At 42.8% G+C, this 22,584-nt stretch overlaps 1 protein-coding gene across 7 annotated transcripts in view; it reads right to left on the bottom strand.

Annotated features, from left to right (window-relative positions):
• Window positions 1-8,182: 8,182 nt before the first annotated feature.
• The window catches only part of ZMYND11 (zinc finger MYND-type containing 11), a 110,036-nt gene continuing 95,634 nt past the window's right edge, over window positions 8,183-22,584 (bottom strand). For all 7 annotated transcript variants that reach the window (XM_061996827.1, XM_061996831.1, XM_061996834.1 and 4 more), the window contains 6 exons: window positions 22,463-22,581; window positions 20,442-20,649; window positions 18,796-18,864; window positions 16,752-17,024; window positions 15,475-15,660; window positions 8,183-10,622 (listed from right to left, as the gene is read on the bottom strand). In XM_061996827.1, coding sequence (XP_061852811.1) covers window positions 10,500-10,622; window positions 15,475-15,660; window positions 16,752-17,024; window positions 18,796-18,864; window positions 20,442-20,649; window positions 22,463-22,581 — 978 coding nt within the window. In that variant the 3' untranslated portion in view covers window positions 8,183-10,499. The remainder of the gene's footprint in view (window positions 10,623-15,474; window positions 15,661-16,751; window positions 17,025-18,795; window positions 18,865-20,441; window positions 20,650-22,462; window positions 22,582-22,584) is intronic.

Below are 22,584 nucleotides of genomic sequence, written 5' to 3'. Positions count from 1 at the left end.
TGTTTTTTGTGAAATGTTTTTTTAATTCTTTTTAATATATTCAAATATACTGTTCACATCTTTGCTGAAAGTGTAAAGATTATTGTAAGCTTGGTAACATTTTGTGAGAAGCAATAACAAGCATTAGTACTGTAAAACTCCTCCAATTTGTCACTTATCACTTTTGTCGCAAGGTCTTGCTGCCGACATTCTGCCCATCAGCCGCTTGAGGTGCTGACTCAGGTGTAATGTCTCTGTGGAGCTTTCTCTGCCAGTGGAAGCGTAGGGGTAACTGCTCGGTCACACGTGCAGGGCTCGAACCTCTGTGTCAGTTCAGAAGCCTGGGACGACCAGATGAAACCTCTAGGAAAGGTGCTCTGCCTGTGTCCATCGGCCTTTTCCAAAACCAGCGTGATTTCCGAGCTGGCTGCTAGCAGCCGAGCAGCAGCAGCCCCAGAGCAGGGGCTTGGCCAGAGCTCTGACTTTCTATGTAATGATTTCAAAGGGTTCAAGTTAGGAGTCCTGCGTTTCTTTGGTAGCCCATCTGAGAACTTCAGGGTATAAAATCCCATCTCTGTTGGCTTACATTTCAGCTTGCTCATCACAGGTGCAGGTCAGAAGACCCACAGTTCTCCAGATTGCAGGGAGCGCAACCCAAAAACTGTGGGAGGGAAAGGGCAGGTTAGGGCTGGCAGAAGGAAGAGGATGGCAGGACAGCAGTTGTTCCTAATTCAGTTTTACAAATGATTTTCATTTAAAAAAGAGGAAGGTTTTCAATGCTTGATGCTAATGGTGATGAAGACTTTAGAAGCTCAAAATGGTTTAGAAATCATTTTGGCAAATGGTGGCTGCAACACTGAAAAGCTGGTGGGGAATTGTGACCAAACAAAAAATGTAGTAGGGTTAGAGGAATCATTTCATGCCCAATAAGAACAGTCTAATTTATTCATTATCGGGTTGACACTAACAAGGTAAGAACTGGGAAAAAAAATCTTGATAAAAGGCCTTGCAGCTTTTTGTGGGTGTTTTTCAACACAAAAATTTGCTTTATACACCATTATAAACTAGGGTGGGGAGAGGGAGGGCATTTCAAGACATCAAATCCTCACCAGCCACCTTGGGAAGGACCAGCCAGGTTTGGGGCAATGTCTGACTTTCTCCAAGACAGCTGTTGCAGTCAGCCCAAGCAGTCACAGATCCCTCTCTGCAACCTTGGGGATACAAACCCCTGCCCTGGCTCCTGCATGGGGCATGCAGGTGGTTTTGGGGAGCTGGGCCCTGGTGTGGGCCATGGCTGGTTGGGCAGCATGAGAGGAGGTAAAGCCCAGGAAGATCATCCTGGTGGGGAGGAACCTCACTGTTCCCAGGGTAAGAGACAACACTGATTTCAAGTTGGTTCTTTATTTTAATAGAAGGACATTTCACTTAAAACTGGCTGGGATTCGAAGAGGGGAAAAACTGTAAATAGATTCTGTATTCTGAAGATAGAAATGGATGATTTAATTTCAGGTTAAAATAGAAAAGTTAAACCCAAGTTCTTTTTTGGTATCTGGAGTCCTTTGTTTGGCATCTCACCTTCCCAAAAGCTCTCGTTACTACGGCTTAGATGAACTGGCTTTCCTTTCCAGGGCTTTTCTGTTCTCTTTTGAGGGGTATCACCTTAAAGGTGGTCTAAAAATCCTCTTAAGTCCTTCTCATTTGTGCTAAACCTCACTCAGGTCAACATCTCTGAAACTGTGTCGCTGCCGTTCTTACCCAGCAAACCATGTCTAGGCATCCTGCTGCTGGGAGCTGCCTGGCACTTCAGATCAACCACAGGTTCCCTAAGCAGGTCATGCTGCATCATGCCAGTCCAAACCAGTACCACTTACACTTCTTTGTGGTCTACATGGACACAATTTCTTCAAAGCTAAGGCACTACTGTATTTTCTGTGATCCACGTGAGGCAAAAACTCAACCCAGGGATCCCACAACACATCTAGTCATGATACTTTTAAATGATTGCAAAAAATGTTCAGCTATGGCCAGTTGATGGCACAAAGTTGATCTTGTTTTCCTTTCATGCTTTGGTAGATTGGTATGGATAGGTGTCACTCAAGAGAGTGTCCTATGGAGGGGTCTGAAGGAGGGGCCAAAGCTGGTGGGAGCACCACAACAGGGAAGGGCTTCATGTGTGAGGGCCAGCATGTGGGAAAGTTTTGGTGATGCTGGGGAGAGGCACTGAGAGGTGAGCAGGACTGAGCCAGTGATAGCCGCTGAACATGAGCCAGCAGTGTGCCCAGGTGGCCCAGAAGGCCAATGGCATCCTGGCCTGTACCAAAAATAGCATGACCAGCAGGACCAAGGAGGTGATTGTCCCCGTGTACTTGGCACTGGTGAGGCCACACCTTGAATAATGTGTTCAGCTCTGGGTCCCTCACTACAAGAAGGACACTGAGGTGCTGGAGCGTGTCCAGAGACAGGCAACAAAACTGGTGAAGGATCTGGAGAACAAGTCTGATGAGGAGCAGCTGAGGGAGCTGGGGATGTTTAGCCTGGAGAAGAAGAGGATGATACCTGAAAGGGAGTTGTAGTGAGATGAGAGTGGATCTCTCCAGTAATGAATGACAGGACACGAGGAAATGGGCTCAAGTTGCACCCGGGAAGGCTTAGATTGGACATTAGGAAAAACGTTTTCACTGAGAGGGTTATTAAACATTGGAACAGTCTGCCCAGGCAGGTGGTGGAGTCACCATCCCTGGAGATACTCAAAAAACATGTAGATGAGTTGCTGAGGGATATGATTTAGTTTAGTGATGGGCTTGGCAGTGTCAGGTTAGTGTTTGGACTTGATGATCTTAAAGATCTTTTCCAACCAAAGTGATTCTATGATTCTCTGATCCCTGCTGAAGAGGACACCAGTGGAGGAAGCCGCAAGTGAAGGGCAGGTTTAGGAAGAGCATTTGAAGAGCATGGAAGAGAGGTAAGGCTAGAGAAGAGAAGGTTGTGCATGTGCAAGGTTGTGCATGTGCAGGCAGGGGTCAAGGATTAGAGGCTGTATCCAACCCAGTGGTATCTGGCACCTAATTGTAGGGGCCTTCATTTTAATTTTCAAATTGATGAGCTCCAGGTGCTGGGACACACAGCCCTGCTGCTCTTGGCCCTACAGTCAGTCTGGAGCCTTGGATGAGCTGCCATCCTCTCAATTCAGCCAAGGGCCTCGAGGATAAGGGTGGAAATATTTGGAGGTCGGAGGGCAGAGGTGGCACAAAACAAGGATAGAGGTTATCCCAACAAAAAAGGTTCAGGAAACTATGCCCACAGGTCTGTGTCGGGGAAAAGGCAGACTGAAAGAGGTAAGTGCTGAGCAAGGACAAGTAAGAAAAGCCATTGCATGCAAGAAGATAAATAGTGTTTCCATGAAGCAAGATCGGGAGGGGAGTATGGCACGAAGAAGAAGCAGAAGAAGATGAGAATTTAAGCCAATGACTGCCCAAAGAAAACCAGTGGCTGAGGGGATGCAAAGGAATTAAACTTTCCATTGCAGACACATGTGCTCATTAACATTTTTAGGATGCCTCTCACAAACATTTGGCTTCAGATACTTTCTTCAAATCCCTGTGTGCCCCGAGGAGGTGACTGAGGCATGGAGCTACTCTTTGTGGCACCAGAGGAGTCACACACCACACCAGGTTGGACGCGTGTGGTTGTGCAATTAACTCAAGATCAGTAAATGGTAAGAAATTTGGCTGAAGTTCCCTTCAGGGCAGTGTGTGCTCAACAAAAAGCCTTTGGAGAACTTTCCCTGCCCTTTGTGAGTGCCTTTGCACAAGGGCATTCCTGCTTTGAGCACATGATCAAGCCAATTGCATCACAGATTAAAAGTTTGCTAAGAAAAATAAAAAGTGGAACATAAAGTAAAAGTGAAAAAAAAAAACAAACCAAAACCACCAAAGATCCCTCCTCTGCCCCCAATCCCATGGTTATACCTTTGGATCCAGTTCTGTACTTATTTTATCCAGTCAGTCCTAGGGAAGCCCATGTAAAGCTGCACAGGAATGTCCTGGTGAGTGTCTAACCCCACAGCTGACGTGTCCTGCGCAAGCAGAGTCCCCAGTGACTGCCATCATATCAGAAGCTGACTTTGTTATCAAGATCTATGATGCTGACACACAAAATTTTGCCTACATACCAAATGCAACTACTTCCTACTGCAGTTTCTGGAAGGGCAAATGAGAGCAGCTCTCTTCTTCCTCCTCTGCCTCCTCCTCCTGCTCTTCTGCTTCCTCCTCCTCCAAATGCTGCTAACATATTGCTTTGAATTTCAGCCACAACAGCTGCTGTTTAGCAACGCTCCTCCAGTCTCCAGAAGCCCTCAAGGCTCGGACACTCAATCAGTCAACAAGCCTGGAGGACCTCGGATCACCATAAAAACGTCAGGAGAATTTCTGCTCTGAGGCGCTCAGCACCAACGTACAGAAATGAGCTTCCAAATCAGAACTTATGCGTTTCTTTATTTTAGGCAAGGGCTATTGCAGGACAGGACACCCATCAAATATTGTAGAAAAACACAGAGGCCACACTGCTGGTGGGAATGGGTGAGCAGTCCCGGGCTTCACTCAGCATCCAGCCGTGCCTTGCAGCGGCTCGGCGAGCCTGGAGCAGCTCACTGCCACAGTGCCTGCTGACGGCAGCGAGCCCACAGCTAAAATGCTGCTGGCTCTAGCACCCGTGGGAAAGAATAACAAGCAATTGCGTTACTGAGTTGCACATGTTTCGTTTCTTCAGGGGGAAAATAAAAGGCTTTCCGGCACTCATGGTCTTTACAGACTTGTGAAAGACAAGGAAAAGCTCTGTCACTCAGTCCTGCTGTGTCAGCCAAAGGCATTCTCTCTCTAGTGCACAAGCCATGCATGGCAGAGTTTCTGGCAGTGCTCTTCTTTGCAAGGAGATGGTGATGCTGAAGGGAAGGGCTGAGCTGCAGAAGAGCTCCCTGCCTGCCCGTGCCACTGAGGTTTGAATGCCTCATTTTGCTCTCCCAAGAGCATACCAGAGCCACACAGCTCTCACACAGAAATGGCTCTTAGTCCTCATAGTGAGGACAATTAACAGGATGCCCTGAGCAGACGGGGCGTGCGTGGGTGCTCCGTGCCAGGCAGAACCCTCTTTCCTGGTGACAGGAGCTTTGTGAGCTCCCACATGCAAAGCATAGATTCACTTTTTGCTTTCAAGGAGGACATTTTTCATCTTGAAGGCCCTGTTCCAAGGACAAAAGCGCATTGCTGGGGCCAAGGCTGGGCTGGGCCTTTGTGGAAGCAGGAGCAGTGGAAGGCAGAGCCCTCACATGGCAGCAGCACAGGTCCCGGGGCCTGAGCTTCTGCAGCAGCTGCTGCAAAAGAGACTTTTCCTGTTAATGAAGTAGCTAAAAATAAAGTAGTGCTCTGACTTTATTAATAAACATTGTTTCCTGCTGCAGAAGTCCTTTTTCCAAACACTAGCAAAGCATTTTGTATAACCAGCTTCACAGTGTCTTCTCTGTGCAGAACTTAAGTTATTTTTAGGAACCTCTCTGGGGCAAATCCTATTTCCATTGCAGCTTTACGCCAGCTTAGTTTTCCCTTCCAGGGAGTTAACAGAAACTGGCCAGTGGCTTCAGAAACAAACACATCACTCTGCTTTTTCACATGACCCGTTCTCACTCTGTATTATCTTCAGTTATTAGTCTCCTTTTGTGTAAAAACTGATCTGCAAAGCAGATGCTCTGTATTGCGTTTCAGCCCCTCCATCCCTGTCTGCACCTTTCCACACTTCACGACAGGCCCCAGGACCATGGGACTGGAGAGATCCTGGGGCAGACATGGCCATGGGGACGTACAATCTATAATTCCTTTTTTTCTGAGTTCTCTTTCTGATATTACAATTTAAAACTTTCAGCAATACATTTTTGGGGGTTTTCTTAAGAGATTACTCAGAGTCTGACAGAGTTTTGAGCCTGAGTTTTGGAAGGTCCAAGACAGGTTTTATTTTCCTTTTACATTAGGCTATAAACACCTTCCACTTAAAATCGAACTTTATTATCCTTACAAATGGATGAAGCACTTGCAATTCATTTTTTTAACGTGAAACAATGAAGAAGGGCCTTTCTAGTTTTGATACCTCAACCCCAGTCTGATTTATGAAAACATTTGGAAAGCATATGCACAGATCACATACATACATGCTCTCACTCAGTAAGGCTAAAATTGGCTGGGTAGCCCCTAACTACCGGTAACAAATCCCAAACATATTTCACACACTTGGTCACTGAAGATCTGGAAAGGAAAACAAGCCCTGAGGTGGGCAGCTCACTCCACCTAAAGGAAGCAAGTGGCAGAAACCACTGCTCCTCTTTATTAAAGTAATAGCCAGAGTTTAAATGACTAACTAATAGTAATAACAGCAATAATAACCACAATAATAGCCACAACAATAATGTTAACAATAGTAACAACAATAATAATGATCAAAATAGGAACAAAAAATACAAATGCATGTAACACCTTTAATTGATGCTGTAGGAGCACTAAGATGCAGCCCTGCCTGCACTGGTGGACATGCAGCAGCTCAGAGAAATCCCCTGATCATCCCAAGGATTCTGCTGGAAGGAAATGTTCAGATTTGGTGGTGGTGAAAGGACAAATTCCCTCCTCTGCTGTGCAGGGGTGGTGGTGGCAGGGCCCAGCGTGGGATGCATGATGGGGTAACACCACGGTGAGGGTGGGAAGCTGCTGAGGTACTTCCAAAGCACTTAGGCTGTTTGGCCCCACTGGTGACACCTGCCACGTGTGGGGGAGAGCAGGGCCAGCGTTTCCAAAGAGTGGGTGTCAGGAGGATGGGATGACACTTTGTGGTGTCCAGTGACAGGAAGAGGTAACGGAGAAAAGCTGGAACACAAAGAGTTCCACACAAGGCAAATCTTTCCTGTTCAGGTGGGGCAGCCCTGGCACAGGCTGCCCAGGGAGAATGTGGAATCCTCTCTGGACATTTCCAAAACCCGTCTGGACACATTCCTGTGCGACCCGATCTAGGTGGACCGACTTTAGCAGGAGGGTTGCACTAGATGATCTCTAGAGGTCCCTTCCAACCCCTGCCATTCTGTGAATCTGTGCATTGTGTGGGTGGGTGCTGCTGAGCAGCTTGGGGGCTACCACAGGCTGCGGCAGGGAGGCCTAGGAAAGGGAGCTCGAGGGGGCCACCGCTGCTTCCTGATCCTGCTCTGCTGGCGTGGCTCAGCACAAATGATTCATGTGCAGTACGTGTGCTGTGCTGGTTGGTTGTATCTAATCGGCTTCCATCAAGATGAATTAATAAAATTAGCACTCTTGGGTAGAACGCTGTGACTCATGTAAGAGTCATGTTCCTGTAAGAACAGAAAAGTTTGGACAGTAAAATAATAAAAGAGAGGGTTTTTTGAGGGACCTTTAAACATTTAAAATGTAATTTTTATCCCCGTCTCCTCCCCTGGGAATAGCAAGTCTTGCCAGGTCCCACAGGGAAATTAATTGCTACAGATTTGAACTCCTACAGCTTTCCTCCTGCAGCCCCGAAGTCACCCAACCTGTGGCTTGTCCTCAAATGGTCCTTTTTCTTGGGGGTGGCTGTGGGCCGTGCCCGTGGGCAGCAGCACCAGCACGGGCCCTCAGCTCCCTCAGGCACCTCCCTGGTAGCAAGCCCTGACTTTGGAGTAACAGAGCGATGCCGCAAGGGAATTGCTGCTGCTGCTGCTGCTCTGGCATGAGATGGACTCATAGAGCCCCCCCCAGGCCCTACAGATGAAGTTATATGAGCAATAAAATAAATACGAGGCGTGGACCCAGGAGCTGACTGCTTTAGCAGGGGCGTTGGACTAGATGATTTGGACTAGAGGACCCTTTCAACCACTCTCAAGCTGAGATTCTGTGAGCGCGTTAGGGAGGAGGCAGAGTGGGGCCACACGTGAGAGAAGGCCCTGCAGGACCCAGCACTAAAAGCAGAACACGATCAACACCACCCTTGGAGGCTGCTGCCCCAGCCGGACTGAAAAGATTCACTTTTGGTGCAGAGAGCCATGTTAAATGCTCCAGGAGCAAGCATCTCCCACCCACAGGCCCAGTCTTGCTCAGTGAGAAGTAAAAACAGCAGCCTGGTGTGATGCCCACCCAAAGACGTGAGGACAACCCACCAAAATCAACACAGACGCCTTCAGTGAGGGGGTTTTTTTTAAATACATTTATTAACCAATGTTAACACATTAAATGACTCTATATATTGCTAGTCAGAGCAGCTTACAAAATGCCAGAATGCATCATAAACTGGACAGCCACAATGAATAATTACAATGTGCATAGTGGCTAAGCTCAACACTTTAATATAGCTTTATGATTTGCAGAAAAATTAATTTTAAATCATGATTCCTAAAACAATCAATTGTAATTTTACCTAAAACTTATACAAAACCAGGCCACAATCTTTTTTTTTGTTTTGTTTTGTTTTTTTTTCTTTAAAACACACAGTTTTCACGCTGTAGTAACTTGGAAATGTGCAACCGTGTCAACAGAGACAAAAAAGCCAAAGTAACACGAATCTTACTTTCATGCAGCTATCAGTTAAATATTACATATTCTGGAATGATTTTACACCAAAAATATTTCCACAATAACTTGCGTTCATAGGGGTGGATCGAAGTTTTGGAACTTGTAAAGTAATCGAACAAGATTGATTTTTAGTTGTGAAGTGTTTTACAGTCACAACACAGAGGCGACAAAAGTTAATTACACATTTATCAGGCAATAATGTAGCTGTGGTAATACAAGTTACCATCTACCTACTATGGGTTTTTTTTTTCCCAATCAACTTACCACGTAATTTCTGCAACATATTGGGCGTTATTTGGCAGTATCTAGTCAATTAACTTACATCACCACTGTAAGTCAAAAAGATCAGGATTTCAGTGGTAGTTCACAGAAGTGTTTTAGTTCCATTTTCATCTTTGCAAATGACCCTGACAAATCCTAGAGAAAACTTTTTTAAAGGCTTTCCTCCTGATTCTTCAGCTTCCATCGTTCCATCATGTAATTGCTTTCAATAAATATCAAAGATCTAAATAAATATTTACAAATTATTCCTCTAACTTCTCAAAAAATAGCTGGATGATTAATGGGCATGTGACTCAGAGTCTAAGACCAATCTTTTGAAAGAAACTAAAATGCGGAGACACTTGAAAAGAAAAGCTATTTAAGTAAGCTTTACATCTATTTAAAAAATTGTCTCTGAACATGGATGCAATTCATATATCTATATATAAAACCAACAAAAAGAAAACTCATTTTTCAACTATCGATCCATTCCTATTGGTAATGCTTCTTAATCCAGACATTCCGCAAAATACAGACTTTTTACAAATCACGGCATCTTTAATACAAGAAAATTAACATGCATTTATTCTTCATTCTGAGTACAGTGATGGAGCTCATTATTAGGCAATGACCCATTACTACAAACATAACGGCTTCTGTGAAACTTAAGTGCTTTTTTTCCTTTTATTATCAAGTTACGATGGACCAGGTGACACCAGATCGTGGGCGGCCAAATGACGTCGGATCGGGGAGGCTGAAGGAGAGGGGGGAGTGGGCACAAGAAACGACTTTGTATGCCTCATCATTCCGTGGATGAATAAAGGTAGTTGGGTTTGGTTTTTTGTTTGGTTTTTTTTTTTTTTTGGCTTTTCTTATTCTTGTTACAAGCACTCATGTTAGGACAAAGATGAAATGTGCAAACTTCAAAATTTAAATATTCATTTTTCTCTAAGATCCAGCTCAGTAAAAGATTACCCCAGTTCCCTGTGATTTTAAACTACAAGATCAAAGCTAATATTTTGTTATAAAAGTTATATATTGAAAAGAAATAATGAAAATAAAACACAGTTGGGAAATATTTAAGAAAAAATACGCAGGACTAGCACCTGCTGTGTCAACCCTGTTCCCTAAATTCAATCATGTACCCACTGGTATAACCAATAGATAATGCCTTTAAACAGTAAAATTAAGCTGAACAAAACCAGCTCAACAAGGTTAAGAAATAAATGTTACATCAAGGTAGTATGCTTCGTTTTTCTGAAGCAGTTCCATGCTTCTTACATTCAGATCTAGTTTTCAAATATTCCTTCTGTTAAACTTGCATCATTATTTTTTTTGTTTTTAGATCTGCTGTTTTTAAAGATTAAAATCTCTTGTAAAACCTAAAAATGTTTTAAAATTTGCTGAAAATGCAACAAATCCTCTCATTTAAAATTACTTAAAGTAATCTGCTCCCCCAGGTGTTAAATTCATTCTGCCGACAAAATTGTGGGGGAGCCTTAAACAGAAGATTGAAATCACTGTGCAAAATTTCTTTTACGAAAAGTGTTTAAAGGCTGGTGCAAAATGGGAAGCAAATTTTAAACAATTTTGGCTTCTTGGAAACAAAAACCGCTGTGTCTGAGAATAGCAATCATCGGGTGATGGTCTAGGGGAGGAACAGCTCTTTCATCTTTTTCTGCGGCATGTACGTTTGTGTTCAGCATGCCAGTGCTCCTGCTGACACTTGATGGAGCAGTAGGAAGTGTTCCAGCAGCAGTGGTACATGGCCTCTTCTTCACAGTTGTAGCACTGGAGAGAACAAAGGAGAGGAGATTACCACCCTGCCAGCATCCCTCCGTACCCGCGCAGGGGCATCCGCGTCTGCCTGCAGATGACCCAGCACACGCAGAGACACACTGCTTTTTATTGAAGGGTTGTTTGGCACAGGCTGCCCAGAGGGGTGGTGCAGTCAGCATCCCTGGAGGTATTTAACAGATGTGTAGCTGAGGTGCTGAGGGACATAGTTTAGTGTTGGGGTTGGCAGTGTGAGGTGAGTGGTTGGACTTGATGATCTTAAAGGTCTTTTCCAATCAAAACGATTCTATGATTCTATTTCTGCTGGGGGCATCCAGAGGCAGGAGGGCATTTTTCACATGTGCTGAGTGTGAAAGATCTGCAGTCTTTAGCAAATTCTGCACAATGCTTTCATACTTTCTAGTGTCTGGACTACTACTTTGGGAAAAAAACCTCTCTTAAGAAAACTTATCTCTCAGGGCAGTGGACTGACATTTCTTAGCCACACAGTGCAGGAACCATTTATTACCCTACATTTGTATAGTAGCATCTTGGTCTATGTCTTAAAAGCTACAATAAATCAAAGAGGCGTTTCTGGTGTGACCAGGCTCTGCACAAGCTTGAAAATCCACGTTGCTGAGGTTTCTTTACAAGTCTGAGCTGTCCAAAGGTCGCTGGGTAAGACCATATTGGGCTAGAAAAAATCTCTAAAGTCACAACAGTAACATCACAGGAGAAAAGAATCATTTATTAGCAAGTGGTTAGTTATAGTCCCTTTGGGGTAGGTCTGCAAGAGGCTGCTGCCATTGGGGTTTACTGAACTGCCATGGCACTGCCACCCCCTGAAGAAAAAACCCAGTGCTACTTCAGGGATGCTGAGAAGAGCAAGAAAGTGCCTTATTCCTTCAAGTCTTCCAGAAACCAGAGCAGGCCTGTTGTACGCAGGATGGCTACATGGGCTCTTGCCTTTTGTCATGTCTGCCAGGACAGTACAAAACTCCTGAACGAGGGGCTGCGTAGCCCGTGATTTCTGCAGAAATCCTTGGTTCTGGGAGAGCTGCAGCAAAGAGGATTTCCACACAGGCACAGAATGCGCCCAGTTTCCTGGTAGCTGGAAGAGTGACCTGGAAAATAACCCTGTGGACTCTGAGGAACTAAGAAATGGGAATTAACATGGAGGTATGGCATGTAGATGGCCAACGTGTTTGTCTCCAGGTGGCTTTACACCCCTTTGGGGTGTGCTGCAAAAGCATTTCATTCCTACAAAATCCTGGAGGGTGGCATTGCTGCTAAAGGAACCACTTACACTCAGCACCCTTGAAAGCCAGATTCTGATGACCTCAGATTTGTCTGTCTGAATTTGATCTGCTCAAAATCAGAGTATCTTCATGAATTCAGTCTGAAATTCTCATTGCATGATGGGGAAGAGAGAGAGACACGCCACACAGCCTGTGTAGGCTGCTATCAAACTACAGAATAACACACAATTTACTTTTTATGTCCTCTCTAGCTACAGCATTGTTAATAAACCAGAGAATTACAAAGAAAACAAACCCAGTTGACAAAAACCAAAACAAAAATACAAAACCACTACGTACTACTAAAAGACAGATCCAAGAAAGCCAACATTTACATTGGCTAAACCAATAACTATTTGTTTACACCAGCAATAAAGGGACTGCCCTAGCTGCATGACAAGGGAGCCTCTCCGTTTTCCTTTTATAACTGAGCTCTAGGAGAGTTTATTTGTAGAAATGTCTGCAAACAAGTGTCCCCTCGAGAGCTGTTTTCCTGTTTTTTCACATTGCTGGCTGCCCACAAGCCTGTGGGAACCATTAGGATTATTCACTGGAAAGGTGCAGGGAACAGCTGTGTCGCTCTGTTACGTACAGCATGGGCCTCAGCCCAGGGACCAGCTTACATCTGCTCACTTGGAGAGATCAAAAAGAGCTGAGAGAGGAGAGGACAACTGATCTGTGGGTCCTGCACTTCCCTGTACATATGCTGGCCATAAGTGCGGGATGTAAATCTCCACTCACAAAAGGAAAAGAGTGTCATCTAAGCTGGTACCAGCACACGTGGCAGAGGAGGCAAAATGCCAGTTGGCCTCCGGCCTCTTCTCTTTGTGCTTTCCTCTTTCTAAATGCTATCAATCACTTGGGGGTTTGTTTCAGGCAGTACACATCACTGGCAATACACATTCACTTAAAACCAACCTGTTGTAAGTTAGAATAAATATACGTGTAACAACATTTGAAAGAGACTGAAGTTCAGAATTATCTATAAAAATGAACTATATATAAGTTAAAATGAGGCTTATATGGAAATAAAAGAAACGGGGAGAAATTAAAAATGAAACATTGTCAAGACCAGGACCCTAGCCTGTGTTCTGGGGGCTATCAAACTGCATCACCTCATGACTGTTATCCTGCCTTCACATTTCTTCATTTAGTTTGCTATTTACTTGAGCTATCTGTATTAAATCCAAATTTTTTGGAGGTATAAAATCGAAATTGGGTCAAGCCAAGGGCACTGTGACCCGTTAGAGCAAAAGAAAACATTGTTCTTTAACTATGTGTTAGGCTCTTGAGGGGTGGGAGCGCATCTTCTTGTGTGTCTGTACATCACCAGCAAAACCATTCCTTCATCCTCACTGGGATTTTTCTTTTTAGGTATGAGAAAAAGACAAATATAGAGTGAATAATAGCAGCTGTATTCCCCAGCCTAGACATCTGCATTATGCAAAACCAGAGGTCTCTGCTTCTAATTAAAAGCAAAGCCACCAAAACTCATTTAGTATGTGTGTTAATTACATGAGATTTTGGTAAGGAGGCATCATTATAATAGCAGCATACAAGAGCAGTAGCACACACCAGGGACTGTCATTAGTGCCACTGAAAGAAAAATCACTGGGGAGTTGTGTAATTGGACGGGCTCCAGCCCTGGGGCTGTGTTGGCAGGGAGACCCATCAGCTTCAATGCAAAGGTGCTTATCCTTGCCCTCCCTCTCCTACCACATGCAAAACAGCTGCCCCTATGATGTCTCTGTTTAAGGCCATGACTGCCAGATAGTTCTGGGGCCACAGAAATAGGCAAGGCTGTCAAACACCCTTTGTATCTTTGATTCTCTTGCTCAGAAAGAGGCTTTATGCACATTATCCTAAGATTCAGTGGTGTGATACCAGGGCACTCTCTGATTAGGCCAAAGGATACGGTAAAGGCACATTGGAGCAGATGGAAATAAGTCTCAGGAGTCTCTTTCATAAATTCTGCCTTCAAAGCCACCAAAAAGCAGCTACAGCTAAGAGTAATCGAGTTACTGCACATCAGCTGAATGGTGGGAACAGCTCACATGTGCACTCTTAACTGTCGACAGAAGAGAGCTAATTTGACGTCATTCTACAGTCCGCAAAGGTAATTCAGTTTCCCTCTCAAGTGCCACAGGCAAAAGGATGCATGCAGGCCCCAGCAGCTGGTGACTCATTAAACACAGCAACTTGATCGAGTTGGAGACCTAAATAACTTCTCTGGTTTGCAGAGACAGGTAGAGAGGAATTTTCTAACTGACGGAGACCCAAGTGCTGTATCGTTAACACCCACGGTAAAATCACTATTAGGAACAGACATGAAGACACTACAGGAGCTCTGGCATTTGAAGTAATTCTTCTCTTTACAAAAAACCAAAGTCCTAACTGTGACACTCAGCAACTCACTGTCTTGCCTTAGTATTTATTTCGCTCTTCTACAGCAGAGCTTTCCCTGCAGGGACCACTCTTTCATCTGTAAGAACAAGGACTAATGAGGCTGAACATACACAAGTAGCCCTTTGAGAAAGAGGAGCTGTGGGACCAAAGGGGAGCCAGGGCTGGCTGTGCCTGGGTGGCTGTGGCAGCAGGATGGCACACAGAGGTCCATCGCTCCATGTGCCACCTTCTGGGAAGGCACCTGCACCCTTCCCAGGCAAAATCTAAAGGATGGCAACAGAAAATCTTGTACTCACCCTCACCTATGTTACAGATTGCTATTACAGTGCAGTAAGACTTCCTTTCATGTCTTTGTTCTAGGAAAATTAGCAAAGAAGCAGCCAAGCTTGTATGTGTGCCAGGCTCACTGCTCCTCACCATACTCTGTGAGAGGACAGCAGCACAGTACAGTCCTCACAATACCTGAGCAGATGCTGTACAATCACATGGGAGAACGCACTTCTGGCTTGAAAAGAAAATAGGAGGCACAAATCAAGCACAAGGGAAAAGTTTGCAGCACATAATTGGTTAAGTTTGTAAGTAAGAAAGATGTCTGTTTTCACTTTTCTAAAGGGCATACAGACATGCTTTTAGTAGGTAGTTCTGCAGATTCAGGCTTATAAGGAGAAAACAAGGGAGAGAAATATATTTCAGAAAGTCATGTATTAAATACAAAAGAACATAAAAGAGATGCAGAAAGAACTAGGAGAGGAAGAAGCCAAAAGGATATCACTACCAGCATTATTAGCGGGGGAATCCAAATTGATGCAGGCAGATATTGTACCCTCTGGGGTCTTGAGATCAAAGGACTGTGAACATAATGCAAAATTTGGCTTATATGGAGTAAAACTGCATTCAGGGAGAAAAAAAAAGATACTAAGATCTGACTGGACTCCAGAAGATGATGCTGTTAACACTACATAATTAAGATGGAAAGTGATCAGAAATTGGAGTTGAAATGTGGAGGTTAGAAAAATTTGAAAGCAGTAATATGAAAGAGCAAACCTTAAAGCTGAAAGACCAGTGAAAGAGTGGTACAGTTAAAGAAATCACCTTCAATCAGCCTGCAGTATGCAATAGACATTTCCACATTTCCACTTCTTTAACACATTTTTGACACTCACCCACTGCTTCTTCTTGGTCTGGGAAATCAGCTGCTTGTGCTGGCCTGCTAGCTTCTTAATTTCTTCTAAAAACTCTTCTTTGCACTTCTCCTTTACCTGCTTACACTTTCTGTCCATCTCTCCTTGTGCGTTGGCCACAGCTTTATTTACAGCCTGCCTCTTCTCTTCTTCCATCTCTGTACGCAGCTGCCACAGAAAGTCAGCAAAACTAGTCAATGGACAGCTAGTGGAATTAAAGTATCTTCTTTAAACCTCTGCTTTTTAAACCCCTACTTTTTAAACCCCTGTTACTGATGTGAGTGGAGGACACATAATTAGAGATTTCTCCTATTTAGAAAACAAAAAGTTCTCTCCTTTAAAGTTATAACAAAACTGCCATCCCATCAGATAGATTCAAAATGAAAAGGTCACCTTATTTCTGTTCTGCTAGGCATCTTCAGAACCAGCTAAATAGGTTCCATGGATGTTTTGTCAAAGATCAGTTTACAAATTAATGAATTTATCTTAGGTAAAGATTTTGATTTTTCCAAATATAGAACTGTATATAAATCTACACCAAGGGCACAAGAAAATGACAAAATAGAACATTGCTGAGTTCAGTCAGAGGTACCTTTCAGTATTCATTGTCAGTGGGATTCCTTTGACCTTGCTCAGGCTTCTAAAAGTCTGGTGCTTTAATCCTACAGGATTAACACTTATAGGTTCATTCCATAGCCCTTCATCCAGAAGGAAATGCACTTTGTCTTAAGACAGGTTCTTAAGAGAGGTCAGATTAATCACCTAAATCATCCCGCTCTCTGCAGCCAAAGGTGACCAGCTCAGGCTTAGATATCAAATTTTAAACAGGTTATCAATAGATAAGAACGTTGAAACAAATTTCAGCAAATCTATTTAATGTTTAGGTCAGAAGATTGACAAAAGAAGAATTATTTATGAATAGCATTGAAACAATGCCTTTGTTTACAACCACACTTGACAATGGAGACAAAGACTTTGGAAGCCTCATGAATGAACAATTAGTTTCATTTTTGAATCTCAAGCTGATTTCACTGGACGTGAATCAAGAAAAGTAGGAGCTTTCTGTTTAAACTAAGGTCTATGGTAAAGAAATGGTCTGAAAGGTAACAATGATGGCTATTTTTAATGTGGTCTCTTTGGAAAAGGTTTTTAATGTATTTCTTAAGGATGGATGTTACAAAAATAGAAAAGAATGTGAAAAAAGGCCACATTCCTCCTCTCCTGAAACCAGAGCATAGGTGGTGTTTGACAAACATTACCTTTTCCACTGCCTCTCGCACAACTCTCTCAGTTTCTCTTTTGTGGTCAGCTTTCATCCTGTCTTTGAAATCATTAAAGATTTTGGTGTATTTGTCATGGCACATGTTCTGACACACTCCATCGTTACTAGTCTGGGTGCTCCGATGCAGCATTTTTGGAGAAGAGGCACTTAACTTCTTGGTCTGAGTTGAGACTGAAACTTTTTCAATGGGCTGAGGCATTGTGGGGATTTCCTGGCTTGAACTTACTGCTTCAGTTTCAGGTTCTGGCTCCTACAGAGAAAGAAGAAACATGTAAATCCAGATATCAAAGTAGAAGAAGTTAACTTTTAGTTTCCTTGGAGAAAAAAAAACATTACATGTCTATTGCCAGCAATCAGTTTCACAATTAATGTGAAAGATGTCTGTTGAGGACCTTTGGTGCTAATGGGATGTGGGAACCCCAAGAAAAACCAGCATGACAGTGGGTAGCCTCTTTGGTCAGGCTTTCCTGCCTTCAGCCAGAAGACCTCCAGAAAAAAGCTCATGTATGTCATCAGTATGTCACACTCACTAGCCTCCCTTCCCAAAAAGCACGACCAACATCAGAGGCTATGCTGAATCACTGCAGACGCCTTGGAATTACTAGACTTTTTTTCCCCCCACTATCACTCTCCTTGAAGAGGCTGTAGCTGTGTGGCCAAGGTGCCTGAATTGTTTTGGCAAACTCTGGGCTTACTGTGGCCCAACAGGCTTCACTGGAGTCGGTAATATTCCACTGATTTCATAGAACTGCTGCAAAGATTGATTAGTACTTCAAAGGTGCTTTGAAGATGAAAAAGCTAACAAGCGCCTAAGTCTTGCTTCCAATAATATAGAACCAGACTTGGATGACCACAGAAGCCTTTTGTAAGTACACAATTATCAAAAAAGAAATCATAGTTACTGTAGTGTGCTGTACTGAATTTAGCTAACTGCATTACACTGTAACACCAATTGCTCCTGCTCCTTAAAAGAGACAGAAGTAACATCCTTGCAAACTCTTGACAGTTGAAATGTCTAAAGACACAGATGGACAGTATTTGGGTTTTCTTAGCTTAGATTTTTAACGCTGATTTAACAATGTACAGACAAAGCACACGGTCCTTGTAACACCAGACCTGCTTAGGACTGAATTTTGTGCCTGTCTGTGCAATGAGGCACTGCTCACACCAATCAAAGGGCTGTGTATTCCCTTTTGCAACCAATTACTTTCTAATAGGTCATGTTATTGACTTCTGCACCACTGATCACATATGAGCAGAGCTAAGAAGACAAATGTTGACACATAAATATATGAAGCAAATTACAGAATTTGCTTGACAGACAACACAATAAAAATGATGCAATATCCCAAACTGTGGTTATCCTATCTTGCACTCAAGTACAGTTTTTGCCTCAGGGAGCACAAACTGTGTGTCACTGCCTCCATCGATGAAGGTGCCTCCACGTATCAGATACAATAGGCAGGCAGGTGCCCAGATATGAGGAGTGCAATGTCTGTATTTCAGGTCCCAGGGCCATCCCACATAACTCTGGTGTGAAAATACCGGTAACCTCCTTTGTAACGAAGTCCTGAGTCCTCTTCCGAGGACGGGGAGCACGTGCAACTCTTTCCTAGTGTTCAACGTGCAGCTGAAACGAGACCAGGAAAAAGTACTCCAAAGCCAGGAAAGAGGAGATTCGGTTCTGTCTCGGTAACTGCCCCCTTGTGTACAAGCGTAATAATACAGCCTCTGGTGTGTGAGCAGTGGGCACCTTGGAGAAACAGGGAAGGGAGCTCCACGGACAAAGGGGGATATGACAGTTTATGAACTTAATATTCTTCATCGTGTGAAATTCTTCTTAGTTTCTGCTTTTTATACGCTTACCAACTACCCTGAATTTTTCATTTTAAAAAAATAATGCTATAAGCTGACTCTTGATTTCCTCATGACAGAGAACATTACCACAACGGCAGCAGTGGGCTGCATTGAGAGGTAACAGTTCTCCTTGTTAGCAAGCAGGACCAAGCTATGAGGCTTACTTCTTTCTTGAGTTCCATACTCTGGTTACGTCGTCCTTTCTTTGCTCTTGGTTCCTGAGTAACCTTCAGCTGTGAATATTAAGAAAAACATATTGAATCATTCCAAAAAAACAGTTAATGTAAGTAGCACTCACTGTAACATGACTGATGTACCTTTTATTTGTGATTACTGGCAATTATTTAATTCAGCAAATAGAAAATTGAGTACTGTTCTTAAATAAGAAATGCGCACAATAAACTTTCCATGTTGTCACCGATGACTATGATTGCATGAAGGAACAGAATTCATGAACAAGTTCTAACATTCAAGATGTATTGACTAAAATACCCTTAACTATTCTTCATTTCACACACAAATTCAAACACTTGTTTTCTGAAATATTCTGATATGGGTGACCTGTAATTAGGCAGCAGATCTTGCTGGAAACCAGAAAACAGTAATAATCATGAAGACTATGTAAAGATGTCAAGATTATCCAGACTTGCTGTAGTGGATTCTAACTATATGGTTGGAGGGGCATAAAACTTCATGCTTTGGAATAAAAGCAAATTTCCGAGATAGAAATAAGGCTGAGATGATGTATTATCTCAAAATGACTCACAGAGAAATTCTTAATCCTGTCTTTGAAGCACCTAGTACTAGCTAGCGTTAGTGGCAGGATACTACAGATTACTGCAGAGCACTGACTTTGATGGCTGCTCTTACACTCCTGTATCTGGGAAACCAGTGAAACAGGTATGAGCATTAACCAAGTGAAAGATCAACAGGTGGGCTGGAACAGGAAATGTGCAAATGGACACTTCAAACCCTATGACCGAGATTTCTGAATTTTTTTTTTAATCCAGAGTTAAAGAAAGGTTAGTGATTTTAAAAATGGAAAGAAGAAGTTGCCAGGGAAAAGGCTGCCAAAAATACAGAGAAGCATCCTGCAAGCTATGAGATTCTTACTGCCAAGTCAGTAATAGTGAATACATAACACCCTCTTGGACACTGAATGACTAGCAAGGTTCAGCTGTGATAAGGGTATTTCCATATGGCAAGGCAAAGTATTCTATCTTGGCCCTTTGTGCTTTTCACCTTTGTTAAAGCAGTGCAATTTTTCTTGTTTTGCAGAAATATTTTAATTACTTTAATCAGTTGCTGGCCACATGGTCCTCAAGCGCAACATTTGCATCTAACTTGAGTTGGACTTGCTGAAAATGCCATGGTTGGTGTTACTCAGGGATCTGTAACACTGATTACACTCCTAAGTGAACACAGTCCAGCTGTAAGAAGGCTGAACAGCTACAGGGCTGTTCTGAAGGGAGTCCAAGAAGGCAGTGTTGCAGTTATGCGATATCCATGACATTTAACTTGAACATTCCTATTTAACTTTAGATATCTAGGTTAGTCTCATCAAGGTGCTGTAGGTGACAAGCATTTTGAAACTTCCCAGAGGTCATCCAAGAAACAGAGGAAAGAGGAAAACTATATGCTTGCTATTGCTGAGCTATAAAACATAGAGAAAATAAGCCTTTGAACCCTTTTCTTGTCACAAAACTGCAGACAGAACACAAAACTGGTTTAACATGAGATTGATCAATAAGATGTCGTCTTTGTACTTTTAACAAACTGCCCTGATTGCTATCATTGTGGCAGCACTTACCTGCTCATTGCTGGTGGAGGAGATGCTTGACTCTGCCTCCTCTTCCCCTTTATCCTCATTCTTCGATTTCCAGAATCTCCCTTCACGAAGAAAACGCTGGTGCAGCTCCAGCTCATCACAGGCCTTCTTCCACCCCATACTGCGCTTCACGTGCAGCCGATGGATGTTAACTGTGATATCTTGAATGTTTTCAGAGGGGATCCAGGCCCTTTGAATACACAGCAGAGACAGGTTCATTAAATACAGACGAAGGATCTTGACTTGAGAAACTGAATTCAAAGCCAGTTTTTCACAGTGGCTGGCCACTGATGATTCCTTTTTACTCAGTTTTTTTGTATATTCAACACATTTGAGAGAAAAACCAGACTGCATACTGTGAGACATCTATGTTATTACAAACACTTGTTAGCAGTGGGTACTGTGGCTGAAAGTCTGTCATTTTTGGTGAGCACAAACCTCTCCCACTACCAAGAGCAGTCCTATCTCCTACCTGCTCTCTTGCTAATGCTCAGTCGGACACAGAAATTTCTTTACTGAGGTTCATATGCTAATCCAATTTAGCCCTTGACCTCTTTGCTAAAACCATCAAGGAATATATCAGATTACCACCTCAAATAGAGACATTTTGTAGTTTAGGGTCCTGTCTATCAGGACTGTACTCATATGGGGAAACTCTTTTGGATTTAAATAATGCCAGTGACTTGGTTCCAAAGGTACTCATCCTCTCAAATATTTTCAGAGTCCTGAGAGAGTTAGATGGACGGCTCTTGACATTTTGAAAGGTTATACCAAGCAACACAGGACATTAAAGAAAGAGTCACTGACATGCACATCTACATAATAAACAGTGTTACAAATTAAATGGCTGTGAACAGATTCTCAGTACTTGCAATATAAATTTCATTAGAGTGAAATCAAAGAAGCAATGCTAATTTACACCAACCAAGAAATTGGCCTTCTGTCCAAGTCCAGCACAGTTTCTAACCAATGACACTCTAGCAAAATGTATTTTGCCTTTTCTATCAGCACATGTTTAAGAAGTTACAAGTGCCTCACACCACAAGTTTCACGTTACCTTATTAAATAGTTTGAAGCTGTGTGAACTTAATGCCAGAACTACTAATGAGATAAGCTGCATTTGCAAACAGATTCAAGGTAAATCATTCAGTGACTGAGACACAAATAAAGATTCTTTACCCACTTTCTGCCTATTAGAAAATCTTGCTAGTTCATGTAACAAATGAAAACATGTTATACATACTATGCAAGTTACTCTAAAAGCAATTTAAATAAAGAACCTGATAAAACAGTCACTGAATTGTCTAGGCCCTTTTAGGATGCACCAAAACATACCACCTTCCCAACAACTATCAGTTACTTTGCAAATGTCTCCTCACATTACAGACATATAAATCAAATCTCAACAAAAAAATCAGTGCATCCACTGTAGTAACACTATTGTAACCCTCCCCAAATGCTGAACAAACAACTGGAGATGGAAGTAAAAGCTGATCTTGTAAGAGTGAACTTTCCAATGTATTCTCTGAAATTGCAAACTGGCTCACAGCAGGAGCTTTGTCAATGTTCTAGCAGCAAGACAGAAACGTTTGTGATGTATATTATGTTAATAAAACATAAAATTGCAATGTGCCTGCTCAAAAGAGAAAAATGCACAAAGTCAATACCACTGGGCTGTAAGAGTCCATTTCTGTCTGATTTTCACCTTAGGCTGGATTAGCACACTGCTACTGACTTGAAGAAACAGTTAAGTTCACTTGCTTGCTTTAATTAAAATGGCATTAAGTAACATCCCTATTGCAACTGTGGAAAGGGAATCTCTGAGCCATTTGGCAACTTTGGATGTGTTAGACTGAGCTTAAAATTTTATGAAACAATTATGGCAAAGTACTCAGTCTTTTTAATGTTGGCAACTAGCTGAGCCAGGATTTACAACATGATCGATGAGATAAATTATTTTAAGCCTTGTTTGTAAAAAGCAGCACATGGAATTAATAAATTACCTTTGGTGGTGATGGCCAAAAAAGCGAACATCAACTTGATTGTCCTCTTTCTGCATGACTTTGGCTGGCCAAAACCCAAAGCCTTTCATTTTGGCCCAAACCAACTCATGATTAGGTATCTG

Source organism: Colius striatus, chromosome 5 (genome assembly GCF_028858725.1).
Source record: "Colius striatus isolate bColStr4 chromosome 5, bColStr4.1.hap1, whole genome shotgun sequence".
In the NCBI taxonomy this organism is placed as follows: domain Eukaryota; kingdom Metazoa; phylum Chordata; class Aves; order Coliiformes; family Coliidae; genus Colius; species Colius striatus.
The sequence above is the reverse complement of the archived record's forward strand: the minus strand, read 5'-3'. Positions and strand labels throughout refer to the sequence as shown.